Genomic DNA, 19,176 nt, shown 5'->3' on the forward strand with positions numbered 1-19,176 from the left:
ATATAGGGGATGCAACCAAATACGTAGACCTAATAACCATGGAATTATCTCAGTTTCTAGGATGTTTCTGGTAATTTAGGAGGATCCAGATTATTGTTATCTGGATCTGAATTCGGGCCAATCCTAGCCCAACCCAGTTATAGATTTGGGCTGGCCTGCATTCAGCAGGCTCTTTAGGGGAAAAGGAAAGCAAGTTAATTGGGCTGAAATTAAATTAATGTTTTTAGTAATAGTAATAATTATGAAATAAATTACGACGATCTCTCCTGAAAATTAGTACAATTATATATATATCTTATTATTTAAAAAATTATAAATATTTATTTATTATTTGATAAAATTATGTAATCCCCGAATAGAACTTTTGAATTATCAACTTTACTCTTGATGTAAATTTTTCAATTTAAAAAAATAAAAAAAAGTGGTTATAGTGGGAACGTCTAATCATAAAATTAGTGAAAAACAAGAATTGAACCAAGCCTAATTCAGATAACGAATCGTTCAATCCGATATATGATCAAGCACTCAATAATGTCCTAAAGGCCGAAACGACAAGAAATTATTTAATTTGAATTTGATTTACTTATTTAAATTTTTTTCAATTATGAAAGTCGATGAATTTGGTGTAATAAAAAATAAACGACATATTAGGAATAGAAGAGAAAACAATTAGTAAATCGATTACACTCACATGATAATCTCAATCTCTAATACTATAACAATTAATATGCTAATCATTAATATCAAATATTTATAATTAATCGACAACTACTACTTAAATAAAAAATTAAATATTATTGAAATAGAATAACAAGCCAAAAGTAATAAAAAATTGTGCTAGAACTCATAATTACAATCATAGTGATTTCTCCACTTATTTTTTCTTGTTTCTTGAGAGTGTCTCAAGTGTATGTGGGCAATGGAGCTCCAACTCATGGTGAGTGTCCAGCAGCAGCTGGGACTGAATCATGCTTATTACATTGCACAATCTCACATTTATTCACACAATCATCCACTTTGTCAGCATCTGCATTATTCAAAATACATTGATTTAATAAAATATTATAAAATTATACTAATAAAAGATAAAACATTGAAAAATTTAAAAAAAAAATTACGAATAGTAAAATTTTACCGTCCCCAAATGCAGGGCACTGATCAGTTGCACAGCTGAGCTTGCAAGCGTTGGCCCCCGTTAAGCACTTGGCGATGCATTTTATGATACAAGTCGTGCGTTCTCCACCCTTACCAAAGCAGTCTTCAGTACAACTCAAGTAGCAGCTCTTGAAGGACGCTGATGCTTGCCCTGCGCATAACAACATCAAAACCGTCACCAACTTTATGATTCGAACAGCTTTGTCCTGATCCATGGTTGAATTAGGCTCGCTTCTGTCTATTGTTTTAGGGCATGGGTCAAATGTCATCGTGCATATAAAGCATTCTTTTTCATCTCTTTTTCTGACTTTGGATTTGTGTGATTAATGAAAATCTACTTACTACTAAGTCAAAATTGGTATAGTATTTCTATACTAAGTATACTTTAATAAAGATTCTTTACGTGGCAATTTTGAATCATTATGAAAATTTTCCGACATGTTTTTTAGGAATTACATGTTGATTGATTTACGGATTTAATTATCGGATAGGAATGTTATTTTAATTACTCTCCAAGCGTTACAATTCTATTTTGATCATGAATTAATCGCCCATTTGACCAACCCATGTTGTGATTAATTATATGGAATGTTAGATGAGGCGAAAAATTATAAGTTTAATGTAATTATTGCACACTTATTTTAATAATTTTGTCCAAACTTTAATAAAATAATATAATTATAAATGGGAGAATTTTCGAAAAGGGTGTCAGTATAATTTCAAAATTTGGGAAAAAATGTAATTTGTTAAATCAAATTAAATAAACACTATGTTTTGAGATTTTTCAAAATAATATTTACAAAAAATATACTATATTATTAAATATCACCTATTTTATATTTTTTACAGTCACTTCTCAAATATTTACTAGACACACGTTATTACAAATGAATGTGAAAACTTATGTTTTTGACATCTGTTTAAAAATCATAATAAATCAATATTATTTAATGGTTAAAAAATTAAATATAAAAACTTGAGTTTTCGATTAATCACAATTTGTTATGATCTTAACTATGATAAAAATATTTATCATAATTTTTAGTTGAGACTAATGCTTTGGCCTCGCCTGTAAAAACAACGGCTAATATCCATTGTGTAGCCATAGTTAATCAATATAATTTTTATTCATATTAATTAATCATAACAAAAATTATATTTCTTCTAGTGCGTACAATATAATACTGATATCCAACAATATTAACTCATGCAAACACACAGACATAGAGAAATACATGTACGGTCCAAAACAAATAAACTTGTTTCATTTATTTTCCACTTTGAAGTAACGATGCGGGTCGACCCAAAAGCTTATTGCCCAGTTGAAGACGGAGCTGGAGTTCGTGATGGTGATGGTGACGACTTCTCCGGGGAAGTCGAGACCGGAGAAGCTGCTGTCTCTAGCCTGAACAGGCTACATTTGCCGGTCTCGCACTTAGTTACACAATCATCCACTTTGTTCGAATCTGCAGTCCATTTTCAACATAGCTCGATTTCATTAGCATAAATGTTATTGTAACATTTCCTATGTTTTATCTACAAATGTTAGTTTTCACTGTCCGAAATATTGACATTTATATAAATGTCATACATCGCTAAATAAAAATAAAATGCTTAGTTAAACAAGGTTGTATTTGGAATAAAAGAGAATATACGTATAGGATTAATTGCATCTTACCCCTTATAAAAGCATTAATTGACAAAAAACTCCCTTGAACAATAGAAATAGACGAGGAAAACCTACCGCTTTGGAACACCGTGCATTGATCAACCGCACAGCCGAGTTTGCAATAGTCAAGACCAGTGGCGCTCGGCGGAAGAATAATGCACTTTGCGATGCATTTGACTATACATGCCGGTTTATTTGGCGAGATGACACAGCCGAGGGCACAAATCTTGAAGCAGTCCTTGAAAGACGCGGATGCTTGCCCAGCGTACGCCAACATCAACACCAGCATCACAGCTATGCTTGAATTGGCTTCAGACATGGTGGAATAGTGTTGATGGATTTACCAATTAGGAGCTATTTGTTCACAAATGATGGATTTTAATGTCTAGTTTGCTAGTATATATAGATCGATTTTATAGTACGATTGTGTTAATTTATTATTGAATTTTGACTTGATTATGATGTGTGTAACTGGATTCTGGGCACGTGAAGGGTGACTTGATGGATTTACTAATTAGGACACAAATGATGGATTTTAATGCCTAACCTGCTCATACATATAGTTCGATTTTATAGTGCGATTGTGTTAATTTGTTATTGAATTTTGACTTGATTATGATGTGTGTAACTGGATTTTGGGCACGTGAAGGGTGACTTTATTTGTTATTTTGTGTATCGATGAACATTTATAGTATGTATTTAATGATTTGTAGATGATTATAATGATTTTGGAAATCTAGCTTTTTTGGTAATTTTGATGTAAGTAAATATTATATATCATCTGGTTTTGGCTTTACAAGAGAATGAAAATTGGACTGCACAATGGCCCTTAAATTTTGTTGTCTTTTCTAATATAAGCTAATAATATGTTTATATATATACACTAAAAAAATATGTGGTAAATAATTTTTATTGATCACGGTTAAATAAAATTAATGCAAAAATATAAATTTTCTACCAGAAAAGAGTTATTTGCTATGGCTAATAACCATGATAAATGTTTTAGTCACCCTTGGAGATACCATGGAGGTGGTCAATTACTATTTACTACGGTTATTTTATTTTTAACCATCACAATTAGCATGATTAAATATTATATTTTTTTGTGGTGATATATGCATATATATGTATATATATTTCGACCTGATAATTTAAATTTGCTATTCTATTCTGTAAAATAAATTCTGCATTCAAATGAATTAAGTAAGAATAAATCTGCAAATATTTAATTTATTTTTCTTTTATGTAGCTTTCAAAATTTATACATTTTAATAACCAAATGTATTTCATTAAAACATATATATTTTACATTAAAAAAATAATATATTGTTTTAAGTTATTGAGGATGATAAGTTCAATTTGCTCACTTTTTATTTTTTATAAAAATACTCATAACAAAATTTAGTGTTTAATAAGCAATTCATATATATATATCTATCAATGAGACCCAACTCAATTAGCAAAAATAGAAATCCCATGACTCTAAGGCTGTGAGTTCGAACCCCATTAACATGTAGAATGATTCTATTTTAATAGAAGGCATTATTTTATTTTAATAGTAAATACATGTGAACCACCAAAAAACGAGAAAAATATTTTAATAAACTTTGACCACAAACTATAAGAAATAAAATTTATTTTTTTAACTAAAAGTATTAGATAAATTTTACTTTTATATCTTTTTTAAAATTGAATTATGTTTGAAAATATTTTAATAAACTTTGACCTGAAACTATATATAATAAAATTAATTTTAAAAATATTAGATAAAGGTTAATTGTAAATACATAAGTCATTAATTTTTAAATTGTAATTATTTGAATTTGAATAAATTTTAGCAAATTTTATTATTTTTTAAAATTAATTGTTATTTGATATAAAAGTATTTTGATAAACTTTGACCACAAACTTAAGATATAAAGTTACTTTCCAAAAATAAAAATATTAAAGAAACTTTATTTTAATATAAATAAAAAAAGAATTTTAAATTTATATTTATTTGAATTTGAGATAATTTTTAGTATCTTTTTATTTTTTTTTGAAATTGAATTGGTATTTGGTCTTAAATTATTTTAATAAACTTTGATCATAATATTAGAATTAAAATTTATTTTTGTATAAAATAATAGTATTAGAGATATTTTATTTTATTACAAATAATAAAATATTTTTTAAATTATAATTATTTTTATTTCATATAGATTATAGCATATTTTAAATATTTTTTGAAATTAAATTATTATTTAGTCTAAATATATTTTAATAAACTTTCACCACAAACTATAAGAAGTAAAATTTATTTTTCTAAAATAAAAATGTTAGATAATTTTTTGTATAAACAATGAATTAATTTTAAATTATAATTATTTATATATAAGATAAATTTTTGCATATTTTTGTTATTTTTTGAATCAATTTTTTGGTCTACAAATATTTTGATATACTTAATTTTTTTAAAAATATTTGAGAAATTTTATTATAACTTTAAATTTTAGTTTATTATAAATTATTATTTATATTAAAAATAAAAAAGATGTTAGAATTTATCTCAAGTACAAATAATATAATTTTAAAATTTATATAAAAATAAAATTTATCTAATACTTTTATTTTAAAAAATAAATTTGATTTCTTATAGTTTGTGGTTATAATTTATTAAAATATTTTCAAACTAAATAATAATTTAATTTTCAAAAAGAATAAAAAGATGCCAAAATTTATCTCAAATACAAATTATTTTAAAATTTATTTATTATTTATTTAAAAATAAAATTTATCTAATGCTTTTATTGAAAAAAACAAAATTTTATTTCTTATAATTTGTGGTCAGATATTAAGATATTTTCGGACAATATAATAATTTTTTTAAAGAATAATAAAATGATCCTATAAATTAACTAAAACACAACTAATTATAATTTTAAAACTATTTTATTATTTATATTAAAATAAAAATTCTCCAATATATTTAATTTTTTAAATATTTTTTATTTCTTATAGTTTGTGACCAAAGTTTATTAAAATATTTCCAGACATGAGTTGAGTCTGTTTGTAGCCAATATTTCCTCTTTCTTTTTGTTGGTTCACTTGCATTTTTCCCTCCCAAAGGGGGAGTTAATAGAGTTAACATCCATGTGCAACGCACATGATTTTTTATGACGAAAAGGGTTTGATGAGTTTTATGAGGTTAAAAGCGATACCTATTATATTTGGTGGTATTAAAAAAAATTCTGTGTTTACTTTATGAGACTAAAAAATCATTTTGCCCTGTTGATCATTTATAGTTGTCTGATATTGATGAATACTATATGATTGTTATTTTTTATGATAGTTGTTAAATATTGATATTTATAATTAATTTATTATTAAAAAAAAGAATAATAGTTTATTACTTTCGCTTTTAAAAAAAACACGTACATAGTTACCAATCATTCTAATTATTTATTAGACTAAAACTAACATATCTTATTTCATTTTAAGTTATATATTGTTCTATTTATATTTCATTTTAAGTTTGAATTCTGAAGTTGTCATTTTTTATATTTTCAATTTAGAATATAAACTCTAGATTATTTCATAAAAATAATATATTGTTTGTATATACTTATATATTGCAATCTTTAAGTAAAATGTGATTAGAATCTTTGACTAAATCCAAGAGTAAATTATATTGGGACTCTCTGAAATTAGGTTAAAAATTACAGTTACACGTCATGCCTTGTGTAAAATTTCAACTACACTTCTTAATGTTACAGTTGTAATTACAATTAAAATTAATAAGCTGTAATTTTACGGAAAAAATAGGGGTATTTGTGTAATTTGACACAACTTCAGGGAGTTCCAATGTTACATATCCTAAATAAAATAATTAATAGGGAAGGTGGATGTCAGATAAATAAATAAATAAAATAAATTTAGCTTAGGATGAGGGAAAAAAATCTGGATATAAATAATTTTTAATCCACAGCAATATGTAAATTTATTTTTCCAAATTATTTCCTTTGTTGTAGATCTTATCAAGCATGGATGTAATGATCAAATTTGGGCAGAAACTCCATCATCTTGGTGGTGATGAGCTTGAAGCCATTTGTTGGGGCAAGAGGCCACATTCTCCAATTTCACACTCATTAACACACCTATTCACTTTCTCAACATCTTCCATCTTAAAATCTGCAATCACCAAAACATTGATTTAATAACAACAATAATCATAAGGGTAATTGCAGCTGCTGCTAACGAGATTTGATATAATTATAAAGTACTAATTTCAACATGATTGTCTAAAAGTTACATAACTATTTTTATTTTACCGGATATTTATAATATTTTTATATAACGAAGATGTATTTATAATTATGATAAGTATCATGAGAGATAACTGTAATTTACCCCGATAATAATAATAAGGGTTAATTATCTTTGAACTTCCTCTGAAAATATGAAATTACACTTTCCCTCAAAGAAGTTTTGAAATTACAATCACACCCCTTTGAAAATTCACTATTTACACATATCTCATTTTCATTAGAATTTGAATGAAAAATGCCGACGTTAGTGAAAAAATACATAAATGTTCTACTTTACCCTTGATTTACATGTAATAATTTTATAATAATATGGGTAATAATGTAATGATGTTAACCTCACTCTATATACATATATATATATATATATATATTATATTTATTCCTTTATAAGTATAAAAATATAAATGAGAATGCTAAATGCGGCGCAAAGTTAAAAATTTATTTAATATTTTTTGCTAACAGTCAGCATTTTTCGTCCAAAGCCTAATTAAAGAAGATCAGGTGTAAATAATTTTTTTTTGAATAGGATGTAAGTGCAATTTCAAAACCTTCTTGAGGAAAAGTGTAATTTTACATTCTCAAAGGGTGTTCAAGTGTAATTACCCCTGATACTAAATAGTTTCCTTATTTATCTTTTCCTACAACGCACACAACGTTTCCAACGCACAATTCAAGAATTAAATGCAATTTTTGTCCTATATTTTTTTATTTTGGAATTTCAGCTATTTATTTTTCTAGAATAGCAAATAGATCATTGAAATTTTTAATTTTTCACAATTTTGATTCTTCGGTGGCTGGAGTTGGCAAATATTATCGAAAAAAACCATGTGCCCAACTAAAATTACATTTAAAGCCCATAACTCAAACGGCAGCAAAACGTTCTCACCATCGGCAAAAGGAGTGCATTGATCAACTGCGCAGCCGAGCTTGCAATAGTCGAACCCAGACGAAAAGCCCTCGCCAGTGAGGCACTTGGCGAAGCATTTGACTACACAAAACAGTTTGTGGCCGCCGAAGAGGCAACTGATAGCGCAACCGGGGAAGCAATGCTTGAAAGATGCCGAGGCTTCGCCTGCAAATAACAGCATTAAGACCACAACTTGAGTTATTGTCTGAAAATTTTTGTTGTCGTTCATGTCTGTAAATGGATCTAATCCCTGTAATAATAACGGGTTGTGGTTCATTCTTAGTAGATTTATAGTTCATGTTTAATGAATTAGATTACATGTACTAGTCATTGAATTTTCAAGATTTGGAGGAGGGACAAATTGTCAACATGTAGGTGGGGAATTTTAGTTGTGATGATATGTCAATTATTTATTTATGTAGGTTGAACTTTTGTAGCGATGGCCATATTGTTTTTTTGGCATGTCTAAAAAGGAAATTCGTCATAAATAATATAGTAATTTACAACGAGTTTTTTTAAATTTTTTGATGTAATTACAAATATCTTTTTATTTTTTGGAAAATTGCTTATCCTTGATTTTTTTACCTCCCGTCCAACTATTAGCCCATTCCGTCAATTCCCATTAAGTTCCATCAATTATTTTTTTGTGGTGAATTAGCTAAAATGCTTTTATAAACTATAAAATAATATTTACTTATTTTTCAAAATATTATATTTTTTTATGGAGTAGAAGGGCTAGAAGGAAATTTCATCTCGTTAAATTTTTAATTAAAATTTTTTAATTTTCTTTTATAAAGAATAGCAAGGACCAAGCGGACATTTCCAGACCTCGTGTCAAGAATGACATAATGCCATCAAACAATTTTGGGGGTCATTTTCAATTTTTTAAATAACAAAAAGGTATTTGTTATTATCTCAAAATTTATGAGGTGGGGCCTAATTATTAATGACGATTTTCTCTTTTTTCTTAGTGTATTAAAAGTGAGTCCCACCTTTATATCTCTTTATCTAAATAATAATGTCACTTTAATCTTTAATTAAACTAAAAGTCATTTATCGCTCTCAAACTTTTCAGTTAATCTTATGATGTGGATCAATTTGCGACGGTTTTTGTGTCTATTTTTCTCGCACAATATAATTTATATCAAATGTATATTATTTTCAATAATCTGCTAATTACTGTCAAGATTATATGAACCCTTTCTATTTCTGTAACTCGACAACTGAATTGTTATTAGAGTAATAATTTTGTCCTATACTTTTTTAATTTTTGCATTTCAGTTTTTATTTTTTATTTTCATTGAAGTTTACTCTTTTTGTCGGGAGAATACATGTGTATCTCATGTGACCTTTTAAAATTGAGGCTATTATTTTTATTGCCTCATTTTTACCAGTATTATTATACTTTAAGTTTCTGAGGTTGTATTTTTATCCTATATTTTTTATTTTTCATAATTTTAGTTATTTTTTTATTGGAGTTCACCGTTCTCATCTATGGAGGTGAACTGTGGAGGAAAAAGGGATAGGAAAATAAAAAAATATAGGAACAAAATGCTATGCTAAAAAATTGAAAGACAAAAACATCAAATAATATAAGTTAAGCGACTAAATATAAATTTAAATAAAAAAAAGTAAAGGGCAAAATAAAGGGCATATTGCAGCACATTTATCGTAGCATTCTTTGTGAAAGTACCAACTGCCGATGATGTCATTAAGACCACAATGAACGTCAACAATATTATACAGTAATAGTCTTCCTCCCCATTTTCTTTATTAATTATTGGTAATGAAAATATTTTTAATTATTATTTCTTGAGATTTTAACTTGTACATCTCGTTATTTCTTCATAGACGGAAATCAAAGACGGAAATATCTCCGTCAAAATATTTAAACTTTCAAAGACGGATTTAACGATGGGAAAAGTTTCCGTCTTAAAATTATAAAATAAATCTTTATATTGACTGAATTTTTAATGAATAGGAAATTTTGGAAAAAAATAAAAAATATAAAAAGTATTCCGTCTTTGATTTGATAATAAAACAAAAAATTTAAGACGGAATAAAAGATGAATTCAAAAAATATATATTTTTTATTTCCGTCTTTAATTCTGTCATTATTTTCATTTTTATTTCATATTTTTATAAATAAAAATTAAAACTAAATTTTGTTTTCTTTTTCCTTTTTTATATATATTATTTTTTAAAAATTATTATTATTAGTAAAAATGAAATTAAATCTCAAAATCCCCAAATTGCAAGTTACCCCCAAATTGTAGTCATTTTCTTCCTTTCTCACTCAGAGTCACGTACGAAGCTGTTCTTCCTTTCTCGCTGCGTGCCGCAGTCATCAACTCGCCGGTGTATTGGCGCAGCTATTCATGGGTGGCCGGTGGAGGAAAAGAGTCATTCGAACAAAAATGTTAGTTTTCTTTTTGCTTAGTTATCGCTTTCAATCTCCTCTTTATTTTTCATTTCCCCCTATTTTTACCTTTTTGATTAGCTTAATTGAAATAGATTTTTGTATGTAATCATATAAGTTGATGATTGAGTGGCAACTTGAAATCAGAGAAAACATTTGAGTGCTTGCTACTTGTTTGATAAATTGCTTGAAAGAGATTGCTGTATGTTTTCTACACATTCCTTACAATGGAATGGGATCATCACTTTATGTTTGTCAATTGACAAAAGAATCTTCTAGTATCTGAGTTCGAAAAAACTTATAAAGATCTACATTGAATTAGTTGCTTAAAGTAGTGATGGATAATTCATTGTTTGTCCGTTAAACTTCATCTCAGTGTAAGATAGAACTGGGGATATTACCATATGATGCTATTGTATTTGGTAGGTAATAACAACTCTAACAATAAATGGAACTAGCAATTCTCATTTAAGAAATGCATACACATTTAGCATATAATAGATGCTGCTCATGATGAGGGTCTATTAACATTGGCAACTAAGCCATTGCACATACGTAATTTTGTTCGAATGAGCTGATCATTAAGCCATCATCATCGAGGTCTTTATAGGAGGAGAAAGTTGCTCCCATTTCTTGGTTCTTTTCCATATGCTAGTGCAAGAAAGATCTTTCTGACGTTATCTGAAAATCTCAGTTAGCTTTCCTGTTGTGACATATTTCTAGCACTGTTCCTGGAAATAGTATCTACCTGCAGTGTTCAAGTGAAACTAATTGTATGACTGACTTTTCATTTGTGATTACTTTTTCTCTTATCTTTGTATTAGCAACTTATGATTCAGCTGCCCCTTTTAAAGACAAGATTTTGATGATTCCTTTGATTTCTCGTCTTAAGAAGATTCCATGATACTACAACAGTATGAGTATATATTAGTGACAAAATGTGAAGTGAAGCTATTATATATTAAGTGGAAAAAACTTTTATTTGCCACTAATAATTTTAAGTTCCATAGTACTAGAATAGTGTCCAAGTTGTCACTGTTGACTTATAACTAAACTAAAATACCTCTAAAGAAAAACAGTAACAACTAAAATACTATTCCTTGTTGGTAAGCTTGTGAACCATTGTTATGGTAAAATTGGAATTATTTTCACTTAAAACATATTTTCGTGACTATTTTCACATTGCCATTAATACCTTTTATCTAATATTTTTGTTTCTTTTAGTGGGAGTTCAACAAAAGTTCTCATTTTCAAGCAGTTCCTAAAGACAGATAGAGTAACCTTATTATGAGTATAACTTTGTAATTACTGCTATGATGCTTTACAATATAACTTACAATTTCTTAACCTTTCCTTATAATGGGCCTTGACTGCTAGTTCTTTATGAAGGTATATAATATAGCATATGTTGTTCATAAGTTATTTACATTCCTTAATTTTTCGAACTATTATGTGCTTAATTAGCTTCTAACTGTTTCAAACTTTTCACTATATGAGACTAGTGACATTGCTATAATAACTCATGCACCACATTTACAAAACTAGAGTAGCGGAGTTGCAAGCTACAATTTATGTATTAAGTCCTTCAGTTAGTCTGTGCATGTGTAAATTTCTTATGCCTTGGCATATTGTAGTCACAAAGCACACTGGTGGTTCTATTTCACAAGGAGCACACAAGATGAGAATGGTAAACTTTATTTTGAGGTTTCAAAATATTATTTATTGCATTTTATTTTCTAGATATTGATAATGTTATTTATATGATTTTAGGAAAAAGATCTTGGCCGTGAAGTAAATGAATTGGAGTTGTTTCATATAACGCACAGAAGAAATCAAGGAATTGGAGACTTTGTAGATAATTAATTATCTTAATTAATATAATTTGCCCCCAAATATTATAACAAACTCCAATTTAATCCGTTCAAGTTTTATTTTATTCCAAATTCAATCTATAATTTATTTACTAATTAAATTTAAATTTTTAATAATTACCAATTAGTCTTCCCATTATGAGAAAAATTCTACGGACGTCACAGTTCTGGATTGTATAACAATGGAATTCCGACCCGATTAAAGAAGAAGGTATAAAGTCCTTGTGAGTTGGTTGTTGTTGATCGTAGCACTAATTGGGAAAGCCCACAAACAACATCAACTCTTGCCTGTGGAACTACACGGGACGTTACGACTGCTGCCAAGGAAGTGTTAGTACAAGTTATGACACCAGCCAAAGGAACATCAACAACTGGAAATTGAAAGGAAGTGTTAGTACAAGTTATGACACCAGCCAAAGGAACATCAACAACTGGAAATTGAGCTAAAGATACGGTAAATCCAATACTAAGAAGAGTTATTAGGAGAAGTGTTGAGGGGTAGGCTATTTTGGTAACCGACATTAGGGAAGGTTTAAACGTATTGTTGGTTTCTCTATATATGTTTTATTGTCGATGATCTTCATGAGTTGGCCATGCTTATTTATAGAAGAAAGAAACCATATTTCGACCTTCAAGTGTTTGACTAAATGTTTTCTTTCAATTAATCTATATAGCTAACTTTAATAATCGTTAGGCAGAAGAAGTACAACTATATTCAACCAAAAGTAAAACCGAATAGAAATAGGTATTAATTTGAATTGAGTTGTTAAGCCAAACCCTACTTGATTGTCGTTATAGCAAGAATTTCCCATTTGCGTTCCGTTCTTTTAGCCTTTTGGTACTATTTTAGTCACTTTCCCCATTCATCCAAATCTTATTCTCTAAGGCCTTCTTTATTTGGCGTGGTATTTATTTGGTGTGGCAGGACCCAAGTGATATAAAGAACTTTAGAATTGTAATCCAGCCATAATTAGCTTTTGTAGCAGGTTTTACTACTAATATTTGTCTGATGTTAAGAAAAAATAAAGAAAAAATTAAAGGTAATTAAGTGGGATATCCTAACTAATAACTCAAAGTAAAAGTGGCCTAAGTTAATATTTTAAATTCATATATTTGTCAAAATATAATGTATGCATGACAACCAAAGATGGCTTCAGTCATATTTATCTAAGACGCGAAAATGAAGGAAATTGTAATAAAAATTAGAGCTTTATTTTTTTTAGTTTATTGTTCAGCACATCGCATGCGGGAGACTTACTGATGTTTTTACTATTAATATTTGTCTGATGTTAAGAAAAAATAAAGAAAAAGTTAAAGGTAATTAAGTGGGATATCCTAACTAATAACTCAAAGTAAAAGTGGCCTAAGTTAATATTTTAAATTCATATATTTGTCAAAATATAATGTATGCATGACAACCAAAGATGGCTTCAGTCATATTTATCTAAGACGCGAAAATGAAGGAAATTGTAATAAAAATTAGAGCTTTATTTTTTTTAGTTTATTGTTCAGCACATCGCATGCGGGAGACTTACTGATGTTTGGAACGTGAGGAAATGTGTTCAGTGTTTTAATTTTTGCATTATAAATGTTATTACTATATTTTTTATAAATGCATGGAAAGAAAAATAGAAGAAATTGTATTAAGAAATTTGAGTTTTTTTATCATTTTATGTTTTCTAAAATGGAGCTAGAAATAGAGGATTTGTAATAAAAGTCAAAGTCGTTTAGTCTATTGTTAAGTATTTACCCTTAGAACACATCAAGTTGGGAAGACATTAACGTGTGGAGCTAGAGAAATGCATTTTTTAACGTAGTATATTTACTACCTTACAATATATATTTATTTAATTAATATAAAGTAAGTCAAACTGGAAGAATTTCTAGTAAAACATTCGAGTATTATTTTAGTTTATTTATTCAATATTATCCTCAGCATGGGATATGCTGAGGGTATGTTGATGTGTGGAATGTGTAAAATATGTTTTGGGCACTCTATTGCTTGCATTATAAATGTTTTCAACTTATTTATTTTTTTTTTGCAAGGAATGAAAATTATAGGAAATGGTATTTAAAAAAAATAGTTTTTATTCTATTTATTCAAGACTACGCGCAGTGTACCCATGCTGGAGCCATGTTAATCTGTGAATTTTGAAAATACATTTTGATAGCTCTAAATTTTGGCAATATAGACTTTTTAAGTTAACTTTTATAAAAGGAGCAAAAAATAGAGAAATTTGTAATTAAAGAAATGATTGTTTTTTGTTCATCAGCACTACCCTCGACAAACTCCTTGTTTGAGCATGTTGATGTATTTATTTAATTATAAATTGTATATATTTATTTTATCAGCAATTCCAAATTTCATCACATCTATAATGCGTAGAAAAAGATAAATTTTTTCAAGTAATACCTAATACCGCAATGCACTAATTCAAACATGCTACTGCATTTATTAGCAAAGTATGTAAATCAGTACATCGTAACATGCTTGCAAAGCATGTCTTTGGGCATACTGATCTAACAAATCCAGTACAATACACTCGTCACTCTAACATAATACGACAATAACTTTTTTAAGAGCTCTTATTCAACTGTGTTTATGACTCGACCATTGAAGTGTGACCGTAGTACACTTAATCTAGCATATAGAACGACATGATCTGATAAATTTCAAAGCTCCATTATTTAGGCCACCACATAGGTTGGTGCACCGGGAATATAGGCGCTCAATACACCTAAGATGCTTCTAATGGCAATGATAGGAAAGGTGATAGAAACTCCAGGGGGTACAAATACACATGAGCCAGGAGGTAATACGACCCTGAGCAAGCATTGTTCTGGATTGTATAACAATGGAATTCCGACCCGATTAAAGAAGAAGGTATAAAGTCCTTGTGAGTTGGTTGTTGTTGATCGTAGCACTGATTGGGAAAGCCCACAAACAACATCAACTCTTGCCTGTGGAACTACGCGGGACGTTCCGACTGCTGCCAAGGAAGTGTTAGTACAAGTTATAACACCAGCCAAAGGAACATCAACAACTGGAAATTGAGCTGAAGATATTGTAAATCCAATACTAAGAAGAGTTATTAGGAGAAGTGTTGAGGGGTAGGACATTTTGGTAACCGACATTAGGGAAGGTTTAAACGTATTGTTGGTTTCATTATATATGTTTTATTGTCGATGATCTTCATGAGTTGGCCATGCTTATTTATAGAAGAAAGAAACCATATTTCGACCTTCAAGTGTTTGACTAAATGTTTTCTTTCAATTAATCTATATAACTAATTTTAATAATTGTTAGGCTGAAGAAGTACAACTATATTCAACCAAAAGTAAAACCGAATAGAAATAGGTATTAATTTGAATTGAGTTGTTAAGCCAAACCCTACTTGATTGTCGTTATAGCAAGAATTTTGCATTTGCATTCTGTTCTTTTAACCTTTTGGTACTATTTTAATTACTTTCCCCATTCATCCAAGTCCTATACTCTGAGGCCTTATTTATTTGGTGTGGCAGGACCCAAGTGATATAAAGAACTTTAGAATTGTAACCCAGCCATAATTGGCTTTTGTAGCAGGTTTTACTATTAATATTTGTCTGATGTTAAGAAAAAATAAAGAAAAAGTTAAAGGTAATTAAGTGGGATATCCTAACTAATAACTCAAAGTAAAAGTGGCCTAAGTTAATATTTTAAATTCATAGATTTGTCAAAATATAATGTATGCATGACAACCTTAGATGGCTTCAGTCATATTTATCTAAGACGCGAAAATGAAGGAAATTGTAATAAAAATTAGAGCTTTATTTTTTTTAGTTTATTGTTCAGCACATCGCATCTCCCTTATTGATATTTGGAACGTGAGGAAATGTGTTCAGTGTTTTAATTTTTGCATTATAAAAGTTATTACTATATTTTTTATAAATGCATGGAAAGAAAAATAGAAGAAACTGTATTAAGAAATTTGAGGTTTTTTGTCATTTTATGTTTTCTAAAATGGAGCTAGAAATAGAGGATTTGTAATAAAAGTCAAAATCGTTTAGTCTATTGTTAAGTATTTACCCTTAGAACACATCAAGTTGGGAAGACATTAACGTGTGGAGCTAGAGAAATGCATTTTTTAACGTAGTATATTTACCTTATAATATATATTTATTTAATTAATATAAAGTAAGTCAAACTGGAAGAATTTCTAGTAAAACATTCGAGTTTTATTTTAGTTTATTTATTCAATATTATCCTCAGCATGGGATATGCTGAGGGTATGTTGATGTGTGGAATGTGTAAAATATGTTTTGGGCACTCTATTGCTTGCATTATAAATGTTTTCTACTTATTTATTTTTTTTTTTGCAAGGAATGAAAATTAAAGGAAATGGTATTTAAAAAAAATAGTTTTTGTTCTATTTATTCAAGACTACGCGCAGTGTACCCATGCTGGAGCCATGTTAATCTGTGAATTTTGAAAATACATTTTGATAGCTCTAAATTTTGGCAATATAGACTTTTTAAGTTAACTTTTATAAAAGGAGCAAAAAATAGAGAAATTTGTAATTCAAGAAATGATTGCTTTTTGTTCATCAGCACTACCCTCGACAAACCCCTTGTTTGAGCATATGGATGTATTTATTTAATTATAAATTGTATATATTTATTTTATCAGCAATTCCAAATTTCATCACCTCTATAATGCGTAAAAAAAGATAAATTTTTTCAAGTAATACCTAATACCGCAATGCACTAATTCAAACATGCTACTGCATTTATTAGCAAAGTATGTAAATCAGTACATCGTAACATGCTTGCAAAGCATGTCTTTGGGCATACTGATCTAACAAATCCAGTACAATACACTCGTCACTCTAACATAATACGACAATAACTTTTTTAAGAGCTCTTATTCAACTGTGTTTATGACTCGACCATTGAAGTGTGACCGTAGTACACTTAATCTAGCATATAGAACGACATGATCTGATAAATTTCAAAGCTCCATTATTTAGGCCACCACATAGGTTGGTGCACCGGGAATATAGGCGCTCAATACACCTAAGATGCTTCTAATGGCAATGATAGGAAAGGTGATAGAAACTCCAGGGGGTACAAATACACATGAGCCAGGAGGTAATACGACCCTGAGCAAGCATTGTTCTGGATTGTATAACAATGGAATTCCGACCCGATTAAAGAAGAAGGTATAAAGTCCTTGTGAGTTGGTTGTTGTTGATCGTAGCACTGATTGGGAAAGCCCACAAACAACATCAACTCTTGCCTGTGGAACTACGCGGGACGTTCCGACTGCTGCCAAGGAAGTGTTAGTACAAGTTATAACACCAGCCAAAGGAACATCAACAACTGGAAATTGAGCTGAAGATATTGTAAATCCAATACTAAGAAGAGTTATTAGGAGAAGTGTTGAGGGGTAGGACATTTTGGTAACCGACATTAGGGAAGGTTTAAACGTATTGTTGGTTTCTCTATATATGTTTTATTGTCGATGATCTTCATGAGTTGGCCATGCTTATTTATAGAAGAAAGAAACCATATTTCGACCTTCAAGTGTTTGACTAAATGTTTTCTTTCAATTAATCTATATAACTAATTTTAATAATTGTTAGGCTGAAGAAGTACAACTATATTCAACCAAAAGTAAAACAGAATAGAAGTTGTTAAGCCAAACCCTACTTGATTGTCGTTATAGCAAGAATTTTGCATTTGCATTATGTTCTTTTAACCTTTTGGTACTATTTTAATTACTTTCCCCATTCATCCAAGTCTTATACTCTGAGGCCTTATTTATTTGGTGTGGCAGGACCCAAGTGATATAAAGAACTTTAGAATTGTAATCCAGCCATAATTGGCTTTTGTAGCAGGTTTTACTATTAATATTTGTCTGATGTTAAGAAAAAATAAAGAAAAAATTAAAGGTAATTAATTGTGATATCCTAACTAATAACTCAAAGTAAAAGTGGCCTAAGTTAATATTTTAAATTCATAGATTTGTCAAAATATAATGTATGCATGACAACCAAAGATGGCTTCGGTCATATTTATATAAGACGCGAAAATGAAGGAAATTGTAATAAAAATTAGAGCTTTATTTTTTTTAGTTTATTGTTCTGCACATCGCATCTCCCTTATTGATATTTGGAACTTGAAGGAAATGTGTTCAGTGTTTTAATTTTTGCATTATAAATGTTATTATTATATTTTTTATAAATGCATGGAAAGAAAAATAGAAGAATTTGTATTAAGAAATTTGAGGTTTTTTTATCATTTTATGTTTTCTAATATGGAGCTAGAAATAGAGGATTTGTAATAAAAGTCAAAGTCGTTTAGTCTATTGTTAAATATTTACCCTTAGAACACATCAAGTTGGGAAGATATTAACGTGTGTAGCTAGAGAAATGCATTTTTTAACGTAGTATATTTACCTTATAATATATATTTATTTAATTAATATAAAGTAAGTCAAACTGGAAGAATTTCTAGTAAAACATTCGAGTTTTATTTTAGTTTATTTATTCAATATTATCCTCAGCATGGGATATGCTGAGGGTATGTTGATGTGTGGAATGTGTAAAATATGTTTTGGGCACTCTATTGCTTGCATTATAAATGTTTTCAACTTATTTATTTTTTTTTTGCAAGGAATGAAAATTATAGGAAATGGTATTTAAAAAAAATGGTTTTTGTTCTATTTATTTAAGACTACGCACAGTGTACCCATGCTGGAGTCATGTTAATCTGTGAATTTTGAAAATACATTTTGACAGCTCTAAATTTTGGCAATATAGACTTTTTAAGTTAACTTTTATAAAAGGAGCAAAAAATAGAGAAATTTG

At 28.7% G+C, this 19,176-nt stretch overlaps 3 protein-coding genes across 3 annotated transcripts; all 3 read right to left on the reverse strand.

Annotated features, from left to right (window-relative positions):
* On the reverse strand, positions 2,372–3,179 carry LOC105157581 (protein TAP1-like). Its single transcript, XM_011073993.1, has 2 exons — positions 2,900–3,179; positions 2,372–2,621 (listed from the first exon to the last, which is right to left on the reverse strand). The coding sequence occupies exons 1-2, from the start codon at positions 3,141–3,143 to the stop codon at positions 2,467–2,469; spliced, it is 399 nt and encodes a 132-aa protein (XP_011072295.1). The 5' UTR covers positions 3,144–3,179; the 3' UTR covers positions 2,372–2,466.
* On the reverse strand, positions 6,786–8,276 carry LOC105157582 (protein TAP1). The gene is made up of 2 exons (XM_011073994.2): positions 8,018–8,276; positions 6,786–6,994 (listed from the first exon to the last, which is right to left on the reverse strand). Exons 1-2 carry the CDS (start codon positions 8,265–8,267, stop codon positions 6,882–6,884), a joined length of 363 nt encoding a protein of 120 aa, XP_011072296.1. The 5' UTR covers positions 8,268–8,276; the 3' UTR covers positions 6,786–6,881.
* LOC110011708 lies at positions 15,017–15,448 on the reverse strand. The gene has a single exon (XM_020692487.1). The coding sequence runs from the start codon at positions 15,446–15,448 to the stop codon at positions 15,017–15,019; it is 432 nt and encodes a 143-aa protein (XP_020548146.1).

This window comes from Sesamum indicum, linkage group LG3, assembly GCF_000512975.1.
Source record: "Sesamum indicum cultivar Zhongzhi No. 13 linkage group LG3, S_indicum_v1.0, whole genome shotgun sequence".
Lineage (NCBI taxonomy): Eukaryota > Viridiplantae > Streptophyta > Magnoliopsida > Lamiales > Pedaliaceae > Sesamum > Sesamum indicum.